The sequence below is a fragment of the Capra hircus genome, chromosome 6 (assembly GCF_001704415.2).
Source record: "Capra hircus breed San Clemente chromosome 6, ASM170441v1, whole genome shotgun sequence".
NCBI lineage: Eukaryota > Metazoa > Chordata > Mammalia > Artiodactyla > Bovidae > Capra > Capra hircus.
The window spans coordinates 72,455,317-72,473,056 of NC_030813.1; the positions used below are offsets into that span (position 1 = coordinate 72,455,317).

A 17,740-nucleotide genomic window follows, 5' to 3' on the forward strand; every position below is an offset into this window, starting at 1 on the left:
TCCTGCAAAGCCAGAAAGTTAAACTAAGGTATTGAGAGAACAAATTTTTCACTGAAAATTCATCATGTAGATACCTGTACATAACCAAATTGAAGAGTGAACATTTTTTAAGTTTTGGCTTTTGAGGAAAAAAAAGCTGACACCTTTATTGCCTTTGAAGAAGGGGATCACTCAGGAGCTCTGTTGTGCAGGCTTCGCACTGCGCAAATGGCATTGGCTTAGCAGATGGCACTTCCAAGACTACTTCGGAAACTGCTAACCTTAAAAACAAGCTCTCTGAAACCTGTTCATTCATTTCTTTTAAACCTGTTCGAAACTTGGATCTGATGAAGGAAAGTCGGCTTACCACATTAAGATAGTTTTATTAGATTGTGGACCATACTAAAGAGTGCTGCTGCTGCTGCTAAGTCGCGTCAGTCATGTCAGACTCTGTGCAACCCCATAGATGGCAGCCCAACAGGCTCTTTTGTCCCTGGGACTCTCCAGGCAAGAATACTGGAATGGGTTGCCGTTTCCTTCTCCAATGCATGAAAGTGAGGTCACTCAGTCATGTCCGACTCTTAGCGACCCCATGGACTGTAGCCTACCAGGCTCCTCCATCCATGGGATTCTCCAGGCAACAATACTGGAGTGGGTCGCCATTGCCTTCACTAAAGAGTGCAGTTGAACGAAACAATAAAAAGGACCGTCCGTATACTTCTCACACCACCTTTGCAGAGCCCCATGGGTATCTGATTTACTATGCATTTGATCATTGGGAACAACAGTTTTGTTTCAGTTCAATTCAGTCGCTCAGTCATGTCTGACTCTTTGCGACCCCATGAATTGCAGCACACCAGGCCTCCCTGTCTATCACCAACTGCTGGAGTTCACTCAAACTCATGTCCATTAAGTCGGTGATGCCATCTAGCCATCTTATCCTCTGTTGTCCCCTTCTCCTCCTGCCCCCAATCCCTCCCAGCAGCAGAGTCTCCAAATGAGTCAACTCTTCACATGAGGTGGCCAAAGTATTGGAGTTACAGCTTCAGCGTCAGTCCTTCCAGTGAAGACCCAGGACTGATCTCCTTTAGGATGGACTGCTTGGATCTCCTTGCAGTCCAAGGGACTCTCAAGAGTCTCCTCCAACACCACAGTTCAAAAGCATCAATTCTTCAGCACTCAGCTTTCTTCACAGTCTAACTTCCATATCCATACATGACCACTGGAAAAACCATAGCCTTGACTAGACGGACCTTTGTTGGAAAAATAATGTCTCTGCTTTTCAATATGCTGTCTAGGTTGGTCATAACTTTTCTTCCAAGGAGTAAGCGTCTTTTAATTTCATGGCTGCAATAACCATCTGCAGTGATTCTGGAGCCCAAAAAATAAAGTCTGACACTGTTTCCACTGTTTCCCCATCTATTTCCCATGAAGCGATGGGACCAGATGCCATGATCTTAAGTTTTCTGAATGTTGAGCTTTAAGCCAACTTTTGCACTCTCCTCTTTCACTTTCATCAAGAGGCTTTTTAGTTCCTCTTCACTTTCTGCCATAAGGGTGGTGTCATCTGCATATCTGAGGTGATATTTCTCCCAGAAATCTTGATTCCAGCTTGTGCTTCTTCCAGCCCAGCGTTTCTTATGATGTACTCTGTATATATACAGCCTTGATGTACTCCTTTTCCTATTTGGAACCAGTCTGTTGTTCCATGTCCAGTTCTAACTGTTGCTTCCTGACCTGCATATAGGTTTCTCAAGAGGCAGGTCAGGTGGTCTGGTATTCCCATCTCTTGCAGGATTTCCCACAGTTTATTGTGATCCACACAAAGGCTTTGGCATAGTCAATAAAACAGTAATAGATGTTTTTCTGGAACTCTCTTCCTTTTTCCTTGATTTAGTTATGGTTTTAATGCCTGGTTTTAACAGTAGCTGTGATCCTGGCAGACTAATCTCCAGAGCGATTTTTTAAGCGAAATGTAACGTTTAAAATAAGGGAACCAGTCACATTCCTTTTTTCCTTAAGCCTCCTGGATAGCGGCTTTAGACGCTGCTGGTGGACTTAAACAGGACCGGTGAGGAGGGGAGAGAGATCCAACTTCACCCTCCAGACTTGTTACTAACGAGGGGGAGGCAGGAAAGCCTGGGGCTCTCAGGACTCGGGCGCCTTCTCCAGCGTTCTGGTCGGAGACACACGGGCTGGCAGGAGGCCGGGGAAGTGAGACGCTGAGATGGGCGGACGAGAAAGGCCTTTCTGAGACACCCTACCCAGTCTAAGCGCATCTCGCCGTGGCGCGCGCTTCCAAGGAAGCGACACCTAGGGACGCTTTTCCTGTTGCTCCGGTCTTTCCCAGCTCCCGCGGCCGGGTCTCCCGTGTCCCCTGGCCTGGCCTCGCCCCTTCTCTAGCTCCCACGTCTTACTCTCGGTTCGGCGAATCTGCTGCGCGCAACCCGCTGACTGGCGAGCGAGCGCAAAATGCCCAAGGGGCAGCCCGGGGCCCTGGGGTGGGGAGGGGCTGGCGGTCACCGCGGGGGCGCTGTACGCCACGTGGACCTACGTCTCCCCCGGCGCTGCCCCCACAGCGGCGACCACTCCGGCCGGGATCCCGCCCCGCAGCTCCGGCGCGCGGGCGCGCGGGAGGAGGGAAGCAAACCCGGGTGGTGGGGATGGAGAGAGGGAAAGTAAAGAGGGAGAAGGGCAAGGAGCCGGAGAAAGGGAAAATTCAGCAAAAAGGAGAGGAGAAAAACAAAAAGGTGGAGAAGGAGAAAATTAAGGAGAAAGAAAAGGGGAAGGAGGAGAAAAATAAGGAAAAGAACGGGAAGGAGAAAACTGAGAAGGGGAAGGAGGAGAAAATTAAGGCGAAAGAAAAGGGGAAGGAGGAGAAAATTAAGGAAAAGGAGAACGGGAAGGAGAAAAAAAGGGGGAAGGAGGAGAAAATTAAAGAAAAGGAAAACGGGAAGGAGGAGAAAAGTAAGAGAAATGAGGATGAAAAGAGGCAAGAGCGGGAGACAGAGAAAGAGAAGGAGCAATTCAAGGAAAAAGAGAAAGAGGACAACAGCGCGTTGATAAAATTCCCGCTGGCGCCGCTGGTAAGAGACCGCTGCCTCGGACCCTCACCCGAGGCCACTGTCCAGTGTTTCGCCGGCTCTGTTACGCGCGAGACCCCCGGTGGGCTCGCGCCGGAAGGAATCCGGTCTTGTTTGCTGGCTTTGTATCCGCGGATGGAATCGGAATGTGTCAAGCTTCGAACAACCCATCGCTAGCCCCTTCTCCCCAGCCGCTCGCCCACTCACCCCTAACCCCGACCCTGTGTCCAGGTCTAGTGTTGAAGAAGACACCTTGCTGATGTTCACAGCGGTGCTGGGAATAGCCTTTTTTCCAGCCCCATCTCTGCCCAGCGCCGAACACTAGCCCCCATACCCTCACCACACATGCTCTCTCTGTTCCAGTCTTTTCTGTTTAGTGTGGGGGGGCGAGGGGGAGGGGAAGGTGTAGGTTTCTTGAATTTATGCAGGTTGTGTTTGGGGACTGCCTGGACCTTTTCTGTGGGCGCTCTGGTTACTATTATTTATATTGTTTTCAGATCACCAGCACCCAGAAAAGAGGGTCACAAAGGTTTAACTGAGAGGCCTCAGAAACCAAACTTTTAGTCATAAAAGGACAGATACGTATGATTCTACTTAGATGGTTTACCTAGTGTATTCAAACTCGGAGTCAAAGAGCAGAATGTAGGGGGATGGTGGGGTGAGGAGTTTAATGAGTACAGTTTGTTTTACAAGATGAATAGTTGTGGGAAGTGGTGATGGTTGCACGGTATTATGAATGGAGTCGATATTACTCTGGGTTTGAAAATGGTTAAGATGGTAAATTTTGTGTTGTGTATGACTGTATGTGACCCGTGGATGGTGTTCCGCCAGGCTCCTCTATTCTCCAGGCAAGAATACTGGAGTGGATTGCCATGCTTTTCAAAACCAGGGCATCTTCCCGACCCAGGGATGGAACCCACATCTCTTATATCTCCTACATTGGCAGGTGGGTCCGTTATTACTAGCGCCACCTGGGAAGCCCTTTATGTTGTGTACTTTGCCACAATTTAAAAATTGGGGGAGAAGGAAAAAAAACAAGCATTATTTGGCTCAACTTAGTGAGCTCTGTACTCCTGGAGTTCCTGAGCTCAGAGCTGCTTTCTGGTTCTAAATAATATGAATTATTAACAGAGATTTGATCTCTGGTAAAATAGCCAAAGAACTGATGCTTTCAAACTGTGATGTTGGAGACGACTTTTAATTAAGAGTCCCTTGGACTGCAAGATCAAACCAGTCAATCCTAAAGGAAATCAACCCTGAATATTCATTGGAAGGATTGATGCTGAAGCTGAAGCTCCATTACTTTAGCCACCTGATGTGAAGAGCCGACTCATCGAAAAGACCCTGATGCTGGGAAAGATTGAAGGCAAAAGAAGTCAGCAGAGGATGAAATGGTTACATAGCATCACCAACTCAATGGAAGTGTTAGAGCAAACTCGGAGATAGGACAGGGAAGTCTGGTGTGCTACAGTCCATGGGATTGCAAAGAGTTGGACACAACTTTGAGACTGAACACACGAAACAGGCTATATAGATTCACTTATAGTTAAAGGAATAACTTTTAACAAGGAACAGTGGTGTTGAATCATATTTCATGTCTGAACTCTTGGTTTACAGTAACCCCAGCTTTTCTTAAGAGATTATAAATGTGAGGAAGCTTGAGTTTTAGACTAAAAAGTAAGCTAAATGTAAAGCATCAGTGACTACAAAATTTCTAAATAGGGTCAGGTTAGTGGCATCGATGTGATTGGAAAGGGAGTAGGGAATGGATTTTATTCACAAAATTCATAAGATCCAAGATGCTATTATTTTAGGTACCACAGAGAAAGGAAAAAAAATGCTTCCAGCCAAAATATGACATACTATAGATCATAAAGCCCTCATTTCAGAGATGTTAAAATGTGGAAAAAGAAATCTTGAAACTGATAAAATATGTTGGAGTAGCCCAAGTGTGGGGCCATTGGTGGAGATAAAGAGGGGACACAGTCTACATCTTGCAGCCATTTCTTGGTCACCATTGCTTTAAAGCATTCAATTAAAACCATCCAATGACATCCCCTTAGAGCAGCATCTAGTCCCTTTTCCTTACCGTGACTCTCTGAGAATGACACTATAACATTTAGATGCAGATGTAAGAGAATGGGGAGGAAGTGAGGATGGATATAGGAAACACCTATGGAAGTACCATTTGCTTTAAGAGCCATCAAGAATTCATTCCAGTAACAAACATTTACTTTAAAAAATTCTGTTATTCACTAGGCAGGTTTCATAAATGATTCCCCATACATAAGTCTCTATTACAGTAGACCTTAAAATATCTTATTTTTACAGATCTTCTATATTACAGACAGGAGGGACAGGGATAGATGTATAGTGCTGTTAAGGATCACTTTTTTTTTTTAACAGAAATCTAGTCTAAGTCTAAGGCTTCTCTGGTGGCTCAGATGGTAAAGAATCTACCTCCAGTGTGGGAGACCTGGGTTCGCTCCCTGGGTCAGGAAGATCCCTTGGAGAAAGAAATGGCAACCTACTCCAGGATGCTTGTCTGGAGAATCTCATGGACAGAGGAGCCTGGCGAGCTACAGTCCATAGGGTCACAGAGTCAGACGTGACTGAAGTGACTTAGCATGCAGTCTGTGTCCAATGTCAACATTTACTGTTCAAGCAGAAATGTATAGGATTATTATTTTTAAACCAATGGCCTTGAATATGTGTACAAGTTTTTTTTTTCCCCATATATGAGAAACCTCTTTGGTAAGCTGTTTGAGAAATAGAATTCCTATGAACAGTCTAACTGGGTTGCTCATTTATTACTGTTTACATTGAAGTTTGTATGCTAAAAGCCACCTTTCTGAGCACTCTGAACTTTCTGTTTCTCTCTTCATACCAGTCTGCCCTTCTTGTCCCTCAAACACTTGTCATAAAAATTTCTAAGGTGGGTATGCTGGTAGAATACTTCTTCCTAAAGTTTACAGTTCTAGTTCATCAGGTTTTAGCATGAGAGTTTAACTAGTTTAACAATTTTTATAGTCTTTGCCTTTTCATTTAATAATATTTATATTAAAAAGTACAGAAGAGAGTAACCTTGCCCTAAGAACTTTTAATCTATGATTCAATTTGGGGAGACAAGACAGATTAATAATATGAGACCTTAGATGCTTACATGCCAAGTGGCAGAGTCAATACATAGACCAAGAAAGTCCCAAGATCCCAAACAACAAACTGAATTCTCGTGCAGTCTCCAATGGACATCAACTAGGGAAGCCAAGTGAAGTGTGAAAACTGGCACTGAAAATATGGCACCTCCTATAAATCCTGATATATATAAAGTATTTATTTGATAAATTGACATAGGAGTTGGAAGATGGAGAGAGGGTATGCAGTTAATATCACATAAGTAATGACTGATTATATAAAATACAAACTGAGTAGTACAGTTTGTTCTAGACCTATTAAATTTTTTTGCAAAGTTTTATACAATTTCACAAATATTGGCAAGCGCACTTTCCAGAGCCAAGAAAACAAGGCCCTGATAGCATATTATTGCCTTATCTTTTGTTTCACAGGAGAAAAATAAGCAGATCCTAGTGCTGGGCCTGGATGGGGCAGGAAAGACCAGTATTCTCCACTTTCTAGCTTTAAACCGAGTCCAGCGCAGTGTGGCCCCCACCCAAGGTTTCAATGCAGTGTGCATCAGCACTGGGGACCACCAGATGGAGTTCCTGGAGAGTAAGCGCTCTTTCTCAGTGGTTCTGGGGGTAGCTAATAGCTTATATAGCCACATGATTGTCAAACCTTAAGCCAGATGTGATGTTGTCAACATCACATGGGTCCTTGTGAAATGAATGATAAAATGAATACGAAATGGATGATAGGTCTTTATGAAATGAAACACTGGGTCAAATTTTCCTAAACTTTTAAAATGCATATGTAGATGAATGCTAGGGTGCAATGTGGGTAAAATCACTTTCTGTTCTTTTTATTTTCTCCTTTTTCCAGTGGTGGTGATAAAAGGGAGTTGAGAGGAAGGCTTTAGCACCCTCTCCTTTAACAGCCCCCCTCCTCCTTACTACCCCTCCATAAAAATCCAATCTAAGTAAATATAGTGTGCTTCCTTCTCGAAAATGCAAATATTCACAAACCTCTTATGACCAGATCACAACATATATACTCTTGTAATCAGATCACAACCCAGAAGCCCCTACTCTATAGTAATTCTGGAGTCACTGCCTCTCAGAATATTACTGTTTCCCAAAGTTGTATCAGATCCTCTTGTCTTCTCTTTACACTCTCCCAAATTTATCTATCCAGCCAAACATACCCGAATGACACCTGACATCTCTACTTGGCTGTCTCATCGGCCTCTCAAACCTAACATTGTCCAAGCAAATGCTTGATATAGCTCCACATCTGTTCCTGTCCCTGTAATCCACTGATCAGTAAATGTCTCCTCACCCATCAAGATGCTCAAGCCAGAGGACCGCGCATTTTCTGTACCCCCACCTCCAGTATGCAAGGAAAATTCTATGAATTTTTGCTTTCATCCAGTTGTAAAGAGAAAATGGTGGGCAGAGAAACTGTTAAACCTGTAGGCAAATCTTTCTGATAAAAGTATTATTAGGAATAGAGATTTCAATTTTCTCAGAAGCTATAGAAGAAATAATATTTTTAATGAAATAGATGGCTAGGAAAAGAGTCTCAGAATATAAAAAGTGAAAAAGGACGGGTGTGGGGGGCGGTGGGAAGGAAAGGAGAGAGAAAAGAAAGGAAGATAGGAAGAAAAAAGATTCCAATTAAGGGGGAAAATGGACAGATCTGTTGGAGTGAGGAGTTTCAACATATATTTGTCAATTATTAATGGAATCAAGGAGAAAAAAACTGCAGAGAGTATATAATGTTTGAACACAGTCAACCAATTTGATCTAATGAACAATATAAAATTGTCTAATTCTTCTCAAATACCCATGGAACAGTAAACAAACACGGACCACTTCCTCGGCCATACAGCAAGTCTTAATGGCGTTTTCAAAGAAGCACCATATAAACTGTGTTCTCTAACTATTTCACCATTAAATTAGAGGTTAATATCTAGGGACTTCCCTGGTGGTCCAGTGGTTAGGAATTTACCTTCCAATACAGGAGATATGGGTTTGATCCCTGGTCGGGGAAGTAAGATCCCACATGCCACGGGACAACAGAGCCCATGCGCCACGACTACTAAGCCCAGGCTCTGGGGCCCTCACTCCACCGCTGGAGTGTCGCCTGCACGACACAATGGCGATCCCCCCAGCACAACTAAGACCTGATGCAGCCAACAATAAGTAAACGGATAATTTTTTTCCAGTCCTGCGCCCTCCCCAACTAATATTTTTTTTAAAAAAGAAGTTAATAACTAAAAGATAACAATTCCTATTATAGAGGAAATGTCGTGGTGTTGGCAAAAAAAATGGAAATGCCTGTTTAAGCTCGTATGTTAAAGGATATGAATTACTTAGATTACATTCTTTTAAAAAATTAAAACACAAAATACTTCGAAGAATGACCAGCCTGGCTCTCTGTACAAAGGAAAACAAAGGAAAGGCAAATAAAGACCCTTTCCTATTAGTTTTTGAAATGTTTTTGTTAAGTGCCCATAACAGTGGTCTGCATCCCTTTCCTGCAAAGGGCTCGAGAGTAGATAACATAGACTTTGTGGCTACATGATCTCTGTGCTGCTACTCAATACTGCGAAAGCAACCCAGAGACCATGTGTGAACAAACCTGCATGTCTGTGTTGTCACACAACTTTGCTTGTACTGAAATCCAACTGTAATATAATGTTCATGTGTTACAAAATGGTATTCTTTTTTTTCTCCAAATGTTTAAAAATGTAAAATCCATTTTTTGTTCACGGGCTGTACAAAAACAGTGAGCCAGGTTTAGACTGTGGGCCATCGTTTGTGAATTTCTGTCCCAGGAGAAAAATAAAAACTGAATTCATTGTGTCTGGGAAACTTTCTTCTGTGAAGCACCAGCAGAATGAAATAACCCAAAGACATTTTTTTTCTGAGGCAAGTATTCTTGAATACCCACAGGACCATATTAACTTTTAGTGCAAGATTAAAGAAAGGAAATTAGATTTGGGGTTTTGACAAAGGAAAAAAGTTGTGCAAGAGAGGCTAGCCAATGACATTTAAATCAGTCCATCTAAGACATTTTAGAGAAACGTGCTTTAACCCACCACCCTGAATTCTTTCAGTAGACCGCTCCTGTTTGCTGATCCATACTCGATAGACTTGCACTGCTGGCATGACTGCTCTGCATAACAGATGCAGAGGCATCCACGGTGGTACACGTTTGCCATGTAGGGCACCTGAGTTTGATCCCTGCCTGGGTTGGAAAGATCCCCTGGAGAAGGAAATGGCAACCCACTTCAGTATTCTTGCTTGGGAAATCCCATGGACAGAGGAGCCTGGCAGTCTGTGGGGTCGCAAGAGTTGGACCCGACTTACTGACTAAACTACCACCATGCTGGTCCTTTGTGTTCCAGAACTTAATGAACCACTTGTGGAGGGTAAATATCCCCACCAATCCTTTCCCCAGAAACATCACTCTGCTTGTTCTCAGAATTGGGTCTAGTCTCACAGTGGTCTTTTATCAGAAGACCTGCCAGTGTTCAGAAATTATCAAAATGTGCCTTACCTGGCTGCCTCGATGGACTCTTCTGAGATGTGTGTGTGTGTGTGTGTGTGTGTGTGTGTGTGTGTGTGTGTGTGTTCTTCCTTTGCTTTTCTTTGTAGTTGGCGGCAGCGAACCTTTCCGTTCCTATTGGGAAATGTACCTGTCCAAGGGCTTGCTGTTGGTATTTGTGGTGGATTCAGCAGATCACAAAAGATTACCTGAAGCCAAGAAATACCTTCATCAGCTAATTGGAACAAACCCAGTCCTTCCTCTGGTTGTGTTTGCAAACAAACAGGTAAAAATCTGTGCAAATATAAAGTGTACTCAATATTTTTTTTATTAATGCAGTAAACAGAAATGTTTACTTTTTGAATTTGATCTTTTAAATTTATTTTTAAAATTTGATTTTTTAAAATTGGAGTGTAATTGTTTTACCATGTTGTGTTAGTTTCTGCTAACAGAAGTGAATCAGTCCTAATACACAGATACCGCCTCCCTCTCCTGGACCTCCCTCCCAATCCCTATCCCACCCCTCTAGGTCATCACAGAGCGCTGAGTTGAGCTTCCTGTGCTTTATAGCAGGTTCCCATTAGCTATCTATTTTGCACATAGTAGTGTAAATTTGTTGTTGTTCTCTAGTCACTAAATCGTGTCTTACTTTTGTGCTACGCCATGGACTGTTGTAGCCTGCCAGACTCCTCTGAAGGGATTTCCTAGGCAAGACTACTGGAGCAGGTTGCCATTTCCTTCTCCAGGGGATCTTACCCACCCAGGGACTGAACCCGCGTTTCCTGCATTGGCAGGTAGATTCTTTACCAATGAGCCACTTGGGAAGCCTGGTAATGTATATATGTTAGTCCTAATCACCCAATTCATCCCACGCTCCCCTTTCCCCTCTATGTCCACAAGTCCATTTTCTCCCTCTGAGTCTCTATTCCTGCCTTGGAAATAGATTCATCTGTACCATTTTTTCAGATTCCACATGTATGTGTTAATATACGATGTTTTTCTCTTTCTGGCTTATTTACTCTGTATGACAGACTCTAGGTCCAACCACATATCTGCAGATGACCCAAAGAAACATCTGCTTTTAAGAGCTAAATATTCAATAATATGCTGTATGTTCATTTCAATTTATACTATTAGGTCTACTGGAGTATACAATCAGCCCTCCTTATCTGTGATTCAACCAGCCGTGGATCGGGGAAAAAAAAATTCCATAAAGTTCCAAAAAGTAAAACTCATGTTTGCCACATGTGAGCAACTATTTTCATAGCGTTTACCTTGTATTAGATATTATAAGTAGTCTAGAGATGATTAAAGTATATGGGAGGTTATTTGTAGAAATGACACCATTTTATATAAGGGGCTTCAGCAGATTCTGATGTCTTCTGATGTCTTCTAGGGTCCTGCAACCAATCCCCCCACAGATACCAAGTAAGAGTGAAAGTGTTAGTCACTCAGTTGTGTCTGAACGCTTTTCAACCCCATAGACTGTAGCCTGCCAAGCTCCTATGTCCATGGAATTCTCCAGGCAAGAACACTGGAGTGGATTGCCATTCCGTTCTCCAGGGGATCTTCCCAAGCCAGGGATGGAACCCAGGTCTCCCTCATTATAGGCAGATTCTTTACTGTCCGAGCCACCAGGAAAGCCCACAGCTATAAATTCGTTCAGAACAGAGACTGTCATTCACCTTTGTGTCCCATGTAAAACCTAGTATACCATGTTGTATATAGTAGGAATTCAATAAATATCTGTTAAGTTTAATTAAACATTTACAGACTGTTGAATTGATTTCAACAAAATCTTTAAGTGCTTACTATGTATCATGGACTTTCCTGGTGGCTCAGATGGTAAAGAACCTGAGACACCTGGGTTTGATCCCTGGATTAGGAAGATCCCCTGGAGAAAGGAATGGCAACCCATTCCAGTACTCTTGTCTGAAGAATCCCATGGATAGAGGAGCCTGGCAGGCTACAGTCCATGGGGTCGCAAAGAGTCAGACATGACTAAGTGACTAACACACACACACACACACACACACACACACACACACACACACACACTATGTGTCAGTATACAGAAGTAGTTTTAGATTAGCTGGCCTGACCTGAATTTCACACACATGCATTAAAGTATTAAACACTCGAAGAAATGGAAACCTTGTGCAGTGTTGGTGGGGATGTCAAATGGTCCAGCTGCTATGAAAAACAGTATGGCAGTTCCCTACGTAATTAAAAATAGAATTTTCATATAGTCCAGCAGTTCCACTTCTGGGTATATTACCAATAGAATTGAAGGCAGGAACTCAAACAGATGTTTGCACACCCGTGCTCATAGCAGAATTATTCCCAGTAGCCAAAAGGTAGAAGAAACTCAAGTACCCATCCACGCATGAACGGATAAACAAAATGTGGTGTATACATACAGTGGATATTATTCAGCCTTAAATGTGTCAGGAAATTCTGACACGTGCTACACCATGGATGAACTTTAAGGACAGTATGCTAAGTGAAATAAGCCAGTCACAAAAGGACAAATAATGTATGATTACACTTTTATGAGGTCCCCTAGAGCAGTTAAGGGCTTCCCTCGTGACTCAGATGGTTAAAGAATCCACCTGCAATGTGGGAGACCTGGGTTCAGTCCCTGGGTTGGGAAGATCCCCTGGAGGAGGGCATGGTAACCCAGTCCAATATTCTTGCCTGGAGAATCCCCATGGACAGAGGAGCCTGGCAGGCTACAGTCCATGGGGTCGCAGAGTCGGACACGACTGAGCGACTAAGCACAGAGCACTTAAAATCAGAGAGACAAAAAAATAGTAGTTGCCAAGGGCTGAGGGAGGGAGAAATGGGAAGCTATTGTTTAATGGATACAGAGTGTCAGTTTTACAAGTTGAAGAGTTCTGAAGATGGTTTACAATAATGTGAATTCACTTAACTGTACACCAAACTGTACACTTCAAAATGGCTAATATGAAAAATTTTGTTATGTGTATCTTACTACAGTAAAAGAAATTTAAAAGAACATTAAACATCTATAGCATTGTGCAGGCATACCTAATTTTATCGCACTTCACTTTGTTGTGCTTTGCAGATATTGTGATTTTTACAAAGTGAAGGTTTGTGGCATCCCTGCATGAAGCAAGTCTATAAGCACCATTTTCCCAACTGCTTTTTCTCACTTTATGTCTCTGTGTTGCCCTTTGGTGATTCTTGCAATATTTCCAGCTTTTAGAATTATTATATTTGTTATGATGATCTCTGATCAGCAACCTTTGATGTTACTATTATAAAAAGATTATGACTTGCTGAAGGCTCAGATGATGGTTAGCATTTTTTTTAGCAATAAGGTATTTTTAAATTAAGGTATGTACATATTTTTAGACATAATGCTATCACACACTTAATAGATTACAGTAGTGTTAAAGTAACTTTCTATGTACCAGGAGACAAAAAAAAAATTCATGTGACTCGTTTTATTGCAGTATTCACTTTATCACAGTAGTCTGGAACCAAATTTGCAGTATCTCTGAAGTGTGCTTGTAATGCTGTAGCCTCTCTCTCAATTGCCAGGCTTACCAGTCATAAGAGAGCTCAGTTCCTACCCTTTCTCCCACTCCTATGAGTGAGTGTTTATGGAAGTAAAATAAATCATTGTAATGATGATCTAAAAGTAGGAGCCTATATTAAAGTCCAGCATAGCTGGAGCTGCTAGTCCAGCAGCTGCTAAGTCGCTTCAGTCGTGTCCGACTCTGTGCGACCCCAGAGACGGCAGCCCACCAGGCTCCCCCATCCCTGGGATTCTCCAGTCAAGAACACTGGAGTGGGTTACCATTTCCTTCTCCAGTGCATGAAAGTGAAAAGTGAAAGTGAAGTCGGTCAGTCATGTCCGACTCTGTGTGACCCCATGGACTGCAGCCTACCAGGCTCCTCCGCCCATGGGATTTTCCAGGCAAGAGTACTGGAGTGGGGTGCCATTGCCTTCTCCAGCAGATTATTTTTTTTTAAAGGCCGGAGGTTTTTGGGTTTTTTTTTTTTTAGTGAGCATCTTAAGTACCACAAACTATGACGATTTAGAAGATCATGGTAAATGTAAGTGAGCTGTATAGTATCGCATTGCATGAATATACCACCACTTTACCATTTTCTTGTTGGGCATTTGGGTTATTTCCAATTTTTCATTGTTGTAAAGAATTCTATAGTGAATCTTCATGTATGTGTCTTTTAATAAATGTGTACCAACAGTTCTCTAGTGCGTGAGGAATTGCTGGGTTTGGGGATTTGTACCTTGTGGCTCAGCTGGTAAAGAATCCGCCTGTAATGCAGGAGACCTGGGTTCGATCCCTGGGTTGGGAAGAGCCCCTGGAGAAGGGAAAGGCTACCCACTCCAGTACTCTGGCCTGAAGAATTCCAAGGACTGTATAGTCCCTGGGGTCACAAAGAATCAGACACGACTGAGTGCCTTTCACTTTTCTTTCACATATTCAGTCTTACTAGATATTACCAAGTTGCTTTCCAAAGATATTGAACTGGTTTATTCTTCCTACCAGCAGTATATGACAGTTTTTATAGCTTTACACCCTTGTCAATACTTGGTTTGTCAAACTTTCATTTTTGCCAGTCTCATGAGAATGAAATTTTATCTTATTATTCTAATTTGCATTTCCTTAATTACTAGTGAGCCTGGACATTTTTTTCAGATGTTCACTGGTTATTAGTTTCAAATTAGTTTCATTCTTTGAAGCAAATTTCCATATCTGTGAATTAACTTTTAATATCTTTCCCCAAATTCCTATTGGGATGTTTATCTTTTCACATTTGAGTTGTAGGAGTCTTTCATATCTTTTGGAAAAATCATCCTATTTCTGTTTCATGCATTACAAATATCTTCTCTAGCAACCTGTTGCAGAGAAGGCAATGGCACCCGACTCCAGTACCCTTGCCTGGAAAATTCTAGGATCGGGGGAGCCTGGTGGGCTGCCATCTCTGGGGTCGCACAGAGTCGGACACGACTGAAGGGACTTAGCAGGAGCAGCAGCAACCTATTGTTAACATTTTACTTTGCTATGGTTCTCTTTTTAATACACAGGTTTTCATTTTTAATAGTCCAATTTATCGATACTTTCCTTTGTGGTTTATATCTCTTCATCAAATTGAATAAATAGGACCATTTGGTGTCAGATTTATAACTTTTACTGGAGTTTAATAATAAAATGTTTGGATATTCTCAGACAGTAAAGAGTCTGCCTGCAGTGCAGGAGACCTGGGTTCAATCCCTGGGTCCGGAAGATCCCCTGGAGAAGGGAGTAGCAACCCACTCCAGTATTCTTGCCTGGAGAATTCCATGGACAGAGGAACCTGGTGGGACACAGTCCCTGGGGTCACAAAGACTTGGACTCAGCTGAGCAGCTAACACACATTCTAGTTTAAGGTCATGTTGGTTATTACTCCTTGATCAAAGTAACTTAAGCTTTTAGATGACTCATTGTTTCAAGTTATTACATAAATATTTTTTAAAAGTCATCTTACTATCGTTATTCTTTGAGTGATGACATCTATTAGGGCACAATTATGTGAGTGTGGAATACACCTGATATTTATCCCTGATGTTCTTTTATCATTACAAGGAGCCCCTCCTCCCTTCCAACACCCTTTTATTTTCTTCCTCTCCAATTCCATTGGTGGCATTTCTTTTAACTTGAGACATCGTCCACATGTTACTAGATTCATTAAAACAATTGCAAAATTCACTACACGCTCTAAGACTAAGTGAATTCAGGTTTCAGACAGGCAATAAAGTGGAAGAACCAGAAAAGGTAATGATACCACATGAAGAAAACCTCACAGACTTACAAGAATTTGATAGGTTCATATTGGTACAAGAAAAAATGACAATATTGTACTATTTTAAAACTTTGGGAGAACACCGTGAAACAAAAAGCCAATTACAAATTCAATGTTAAGAGTGAAAATGCTTAAACTTTTGCAGAAGACTTAAAAACTGTAACTGAATCTGCATATGTATTTAGGAGAGGGAATATCAGAGGTTATTTGCCATTAATAATTCTTGATGTGTGAGAGGCAAAGAAATATGTTTCGATCTTAGCATGCAGCATAAACACATGCTTTTTGTCTCCTCATTTTAATCTCTCCCCTCTCTGCTTCTTCGGATGGGTTTTCCTCCTTTAAGCCTTCCCCACTTCTCCATCTCATCTTGTTTCCCTCCACCTGTCCCTTGCCTCTCAGCCTTCTTCACCTACTATGCCATTTTCTAAACTTATTCTGTCCCTGATCCCTTCTCTACCTCCCTCCATCCCCCCAAATTTGATGTAAAACTTTTTGTTCAGTAGAAATAATTTTTGCAAAAGAAAACTTAACATTTGGCAAATGTTATAATCAATAAAATATTATATGGACAAAAACCAATTAATGAATCAAGCTTCTATTGTAAAGACAAATTAAAAATAATCTTGGAGGGCTTCCCTGATTCTTCAGTGGAAAAGAATCTGCCTTCCAATGCAGGAGACACAGGTTCGATCTCTGATCCGGCAAGATCCCACATGTCGCAGAGCCATTCAGCCACAAGTGTTGAACCTGGGCTCTAGAGTCAGGGAGCTGCAATTGCTGAGCCCTTGCGCTGCAACTACTGAAGCCCAAGCTCTACAGCCTGTGTTCTGCAATAAAAGAAGCCACCACGATGAGAAGCCCAAGCACCACAACTAGAGAAAAGCCCGTGCAGCAACAAAGACCCAGCACAGCCAACAATAAATAAATCATTAATTAAGTTATTTTTAAAAATTAAAAAAATAAGTCTTGGGAAAATTCAGACAAAATTGGAAAAACAAAACTAGAAGCAGATCGCACTGGTTAGGAAATTGATTAAGGTATTATATTGGCTTAACTTTGTTCCAGAAAATACTCTTTTGATAATAACTCATAAATGCTGATATAATTCCGATGAAAATCTTTATGTTCAAACGGCCTTTAGGGTCCTAGTAATGGGATTTCAGTATCCTCGATATTATAATGGAGGTGCAGTCATTGAGAGTAATAAAGGTATCTATCCAAAAATGTTGCAAAATAACCAACTTTTTCTCAATTCTTTTTCCATTCTTGTGAAGGATCTTGAAGCAGCCTATCACATTACAGATATCCATGAAGCTTTGGCATTATCTGAGGTGGGAAATGACAGGAAGATGTTCCTGTTCGGAACCCAGGTGACTGAGAATGGCTCAGAGATACCTTCCATCATACAAGATGCCAGAGACCTAATTGCACACCTGGCTGCAGACATGAGTGATCAGGCATAGCCCACTGCGAGACTCAATTTGGATGTCACCAGGGAACGTGGCGTGGCAGGCTGGAAGCCAAAATTTCCACTTTCAAATAAAAAATAAGCCATTTCCTATTTTCTCAATGCACGGCACATATACACATATAAGATAATGTTAATTGATTAAAAGGATCGCTATTTAGATTTTGAACTTTAAAAGTATTGGTAAACAATGTGTTTGGAGGGATTTGGATTTTTAATCAACAAAATTAAAGTGAAAATTAGTAAGCATTCATCCCGTTTGTAGTTTCTTGGTGAAATGAGATTTACATTAAAATATTCTAACTTCCCTCTTTTCAAGTAAATCCTGGTGTCTTTCCTTTAAGTGGATCCATTTAACAATGTGGAAAAAGAAATCAGGATAGGGCAATAAGAAAAGTAAACACTATCAAAGTCAAATAGAAATACAAATTAACAGCATTCAGAAAGATTTAGGAACGGCTTCTTTCTAAGAAACTACCAGTAACAGAACACCGTAGGGATTTGTGTTTCAATTTCTTGATTTTTTTTTATATATATAGATAAGCTTTATCTTTCCTAGAAATATTTAAGAGTGATAACTCTGCTTACCTACAGATATGATACAAATCCAACTTTTAACCTTAGTGTCTTCTCCTGATTTCTTTTTTTAAAAAGACTTCCAGCTTCCAGTCCAGCATGTAAGAAGCTTGGAAGCCATGAG

At 41.7% G+C, this 17,740-nt stretch overlaps 1 protein-coding gene across 1 annotated transcript; it reads left to right on the forward strand.

Moving 5' to 3' along the window:
- ARL9 (ADP ribosylation factor like GTPase 9) lies at window positions 6,633-17,188 on the forward strand. The gene is made up of 3 exons (XM_005681639.3): window positions 6,633-6,791; window positions 9,842-10,017; window positions 16,847-17,188. Exons 1-3 carry the CDS (start codon window positions 6,776-6,778, stop codon window positions 17,033-17,035), a joined length of 381 nt encoding a protein of 126 aa, XP_005681696.1. The 5' UTR covers window positions 6,633-6,775; the 3' UTR covers window positions 17,036-17,188.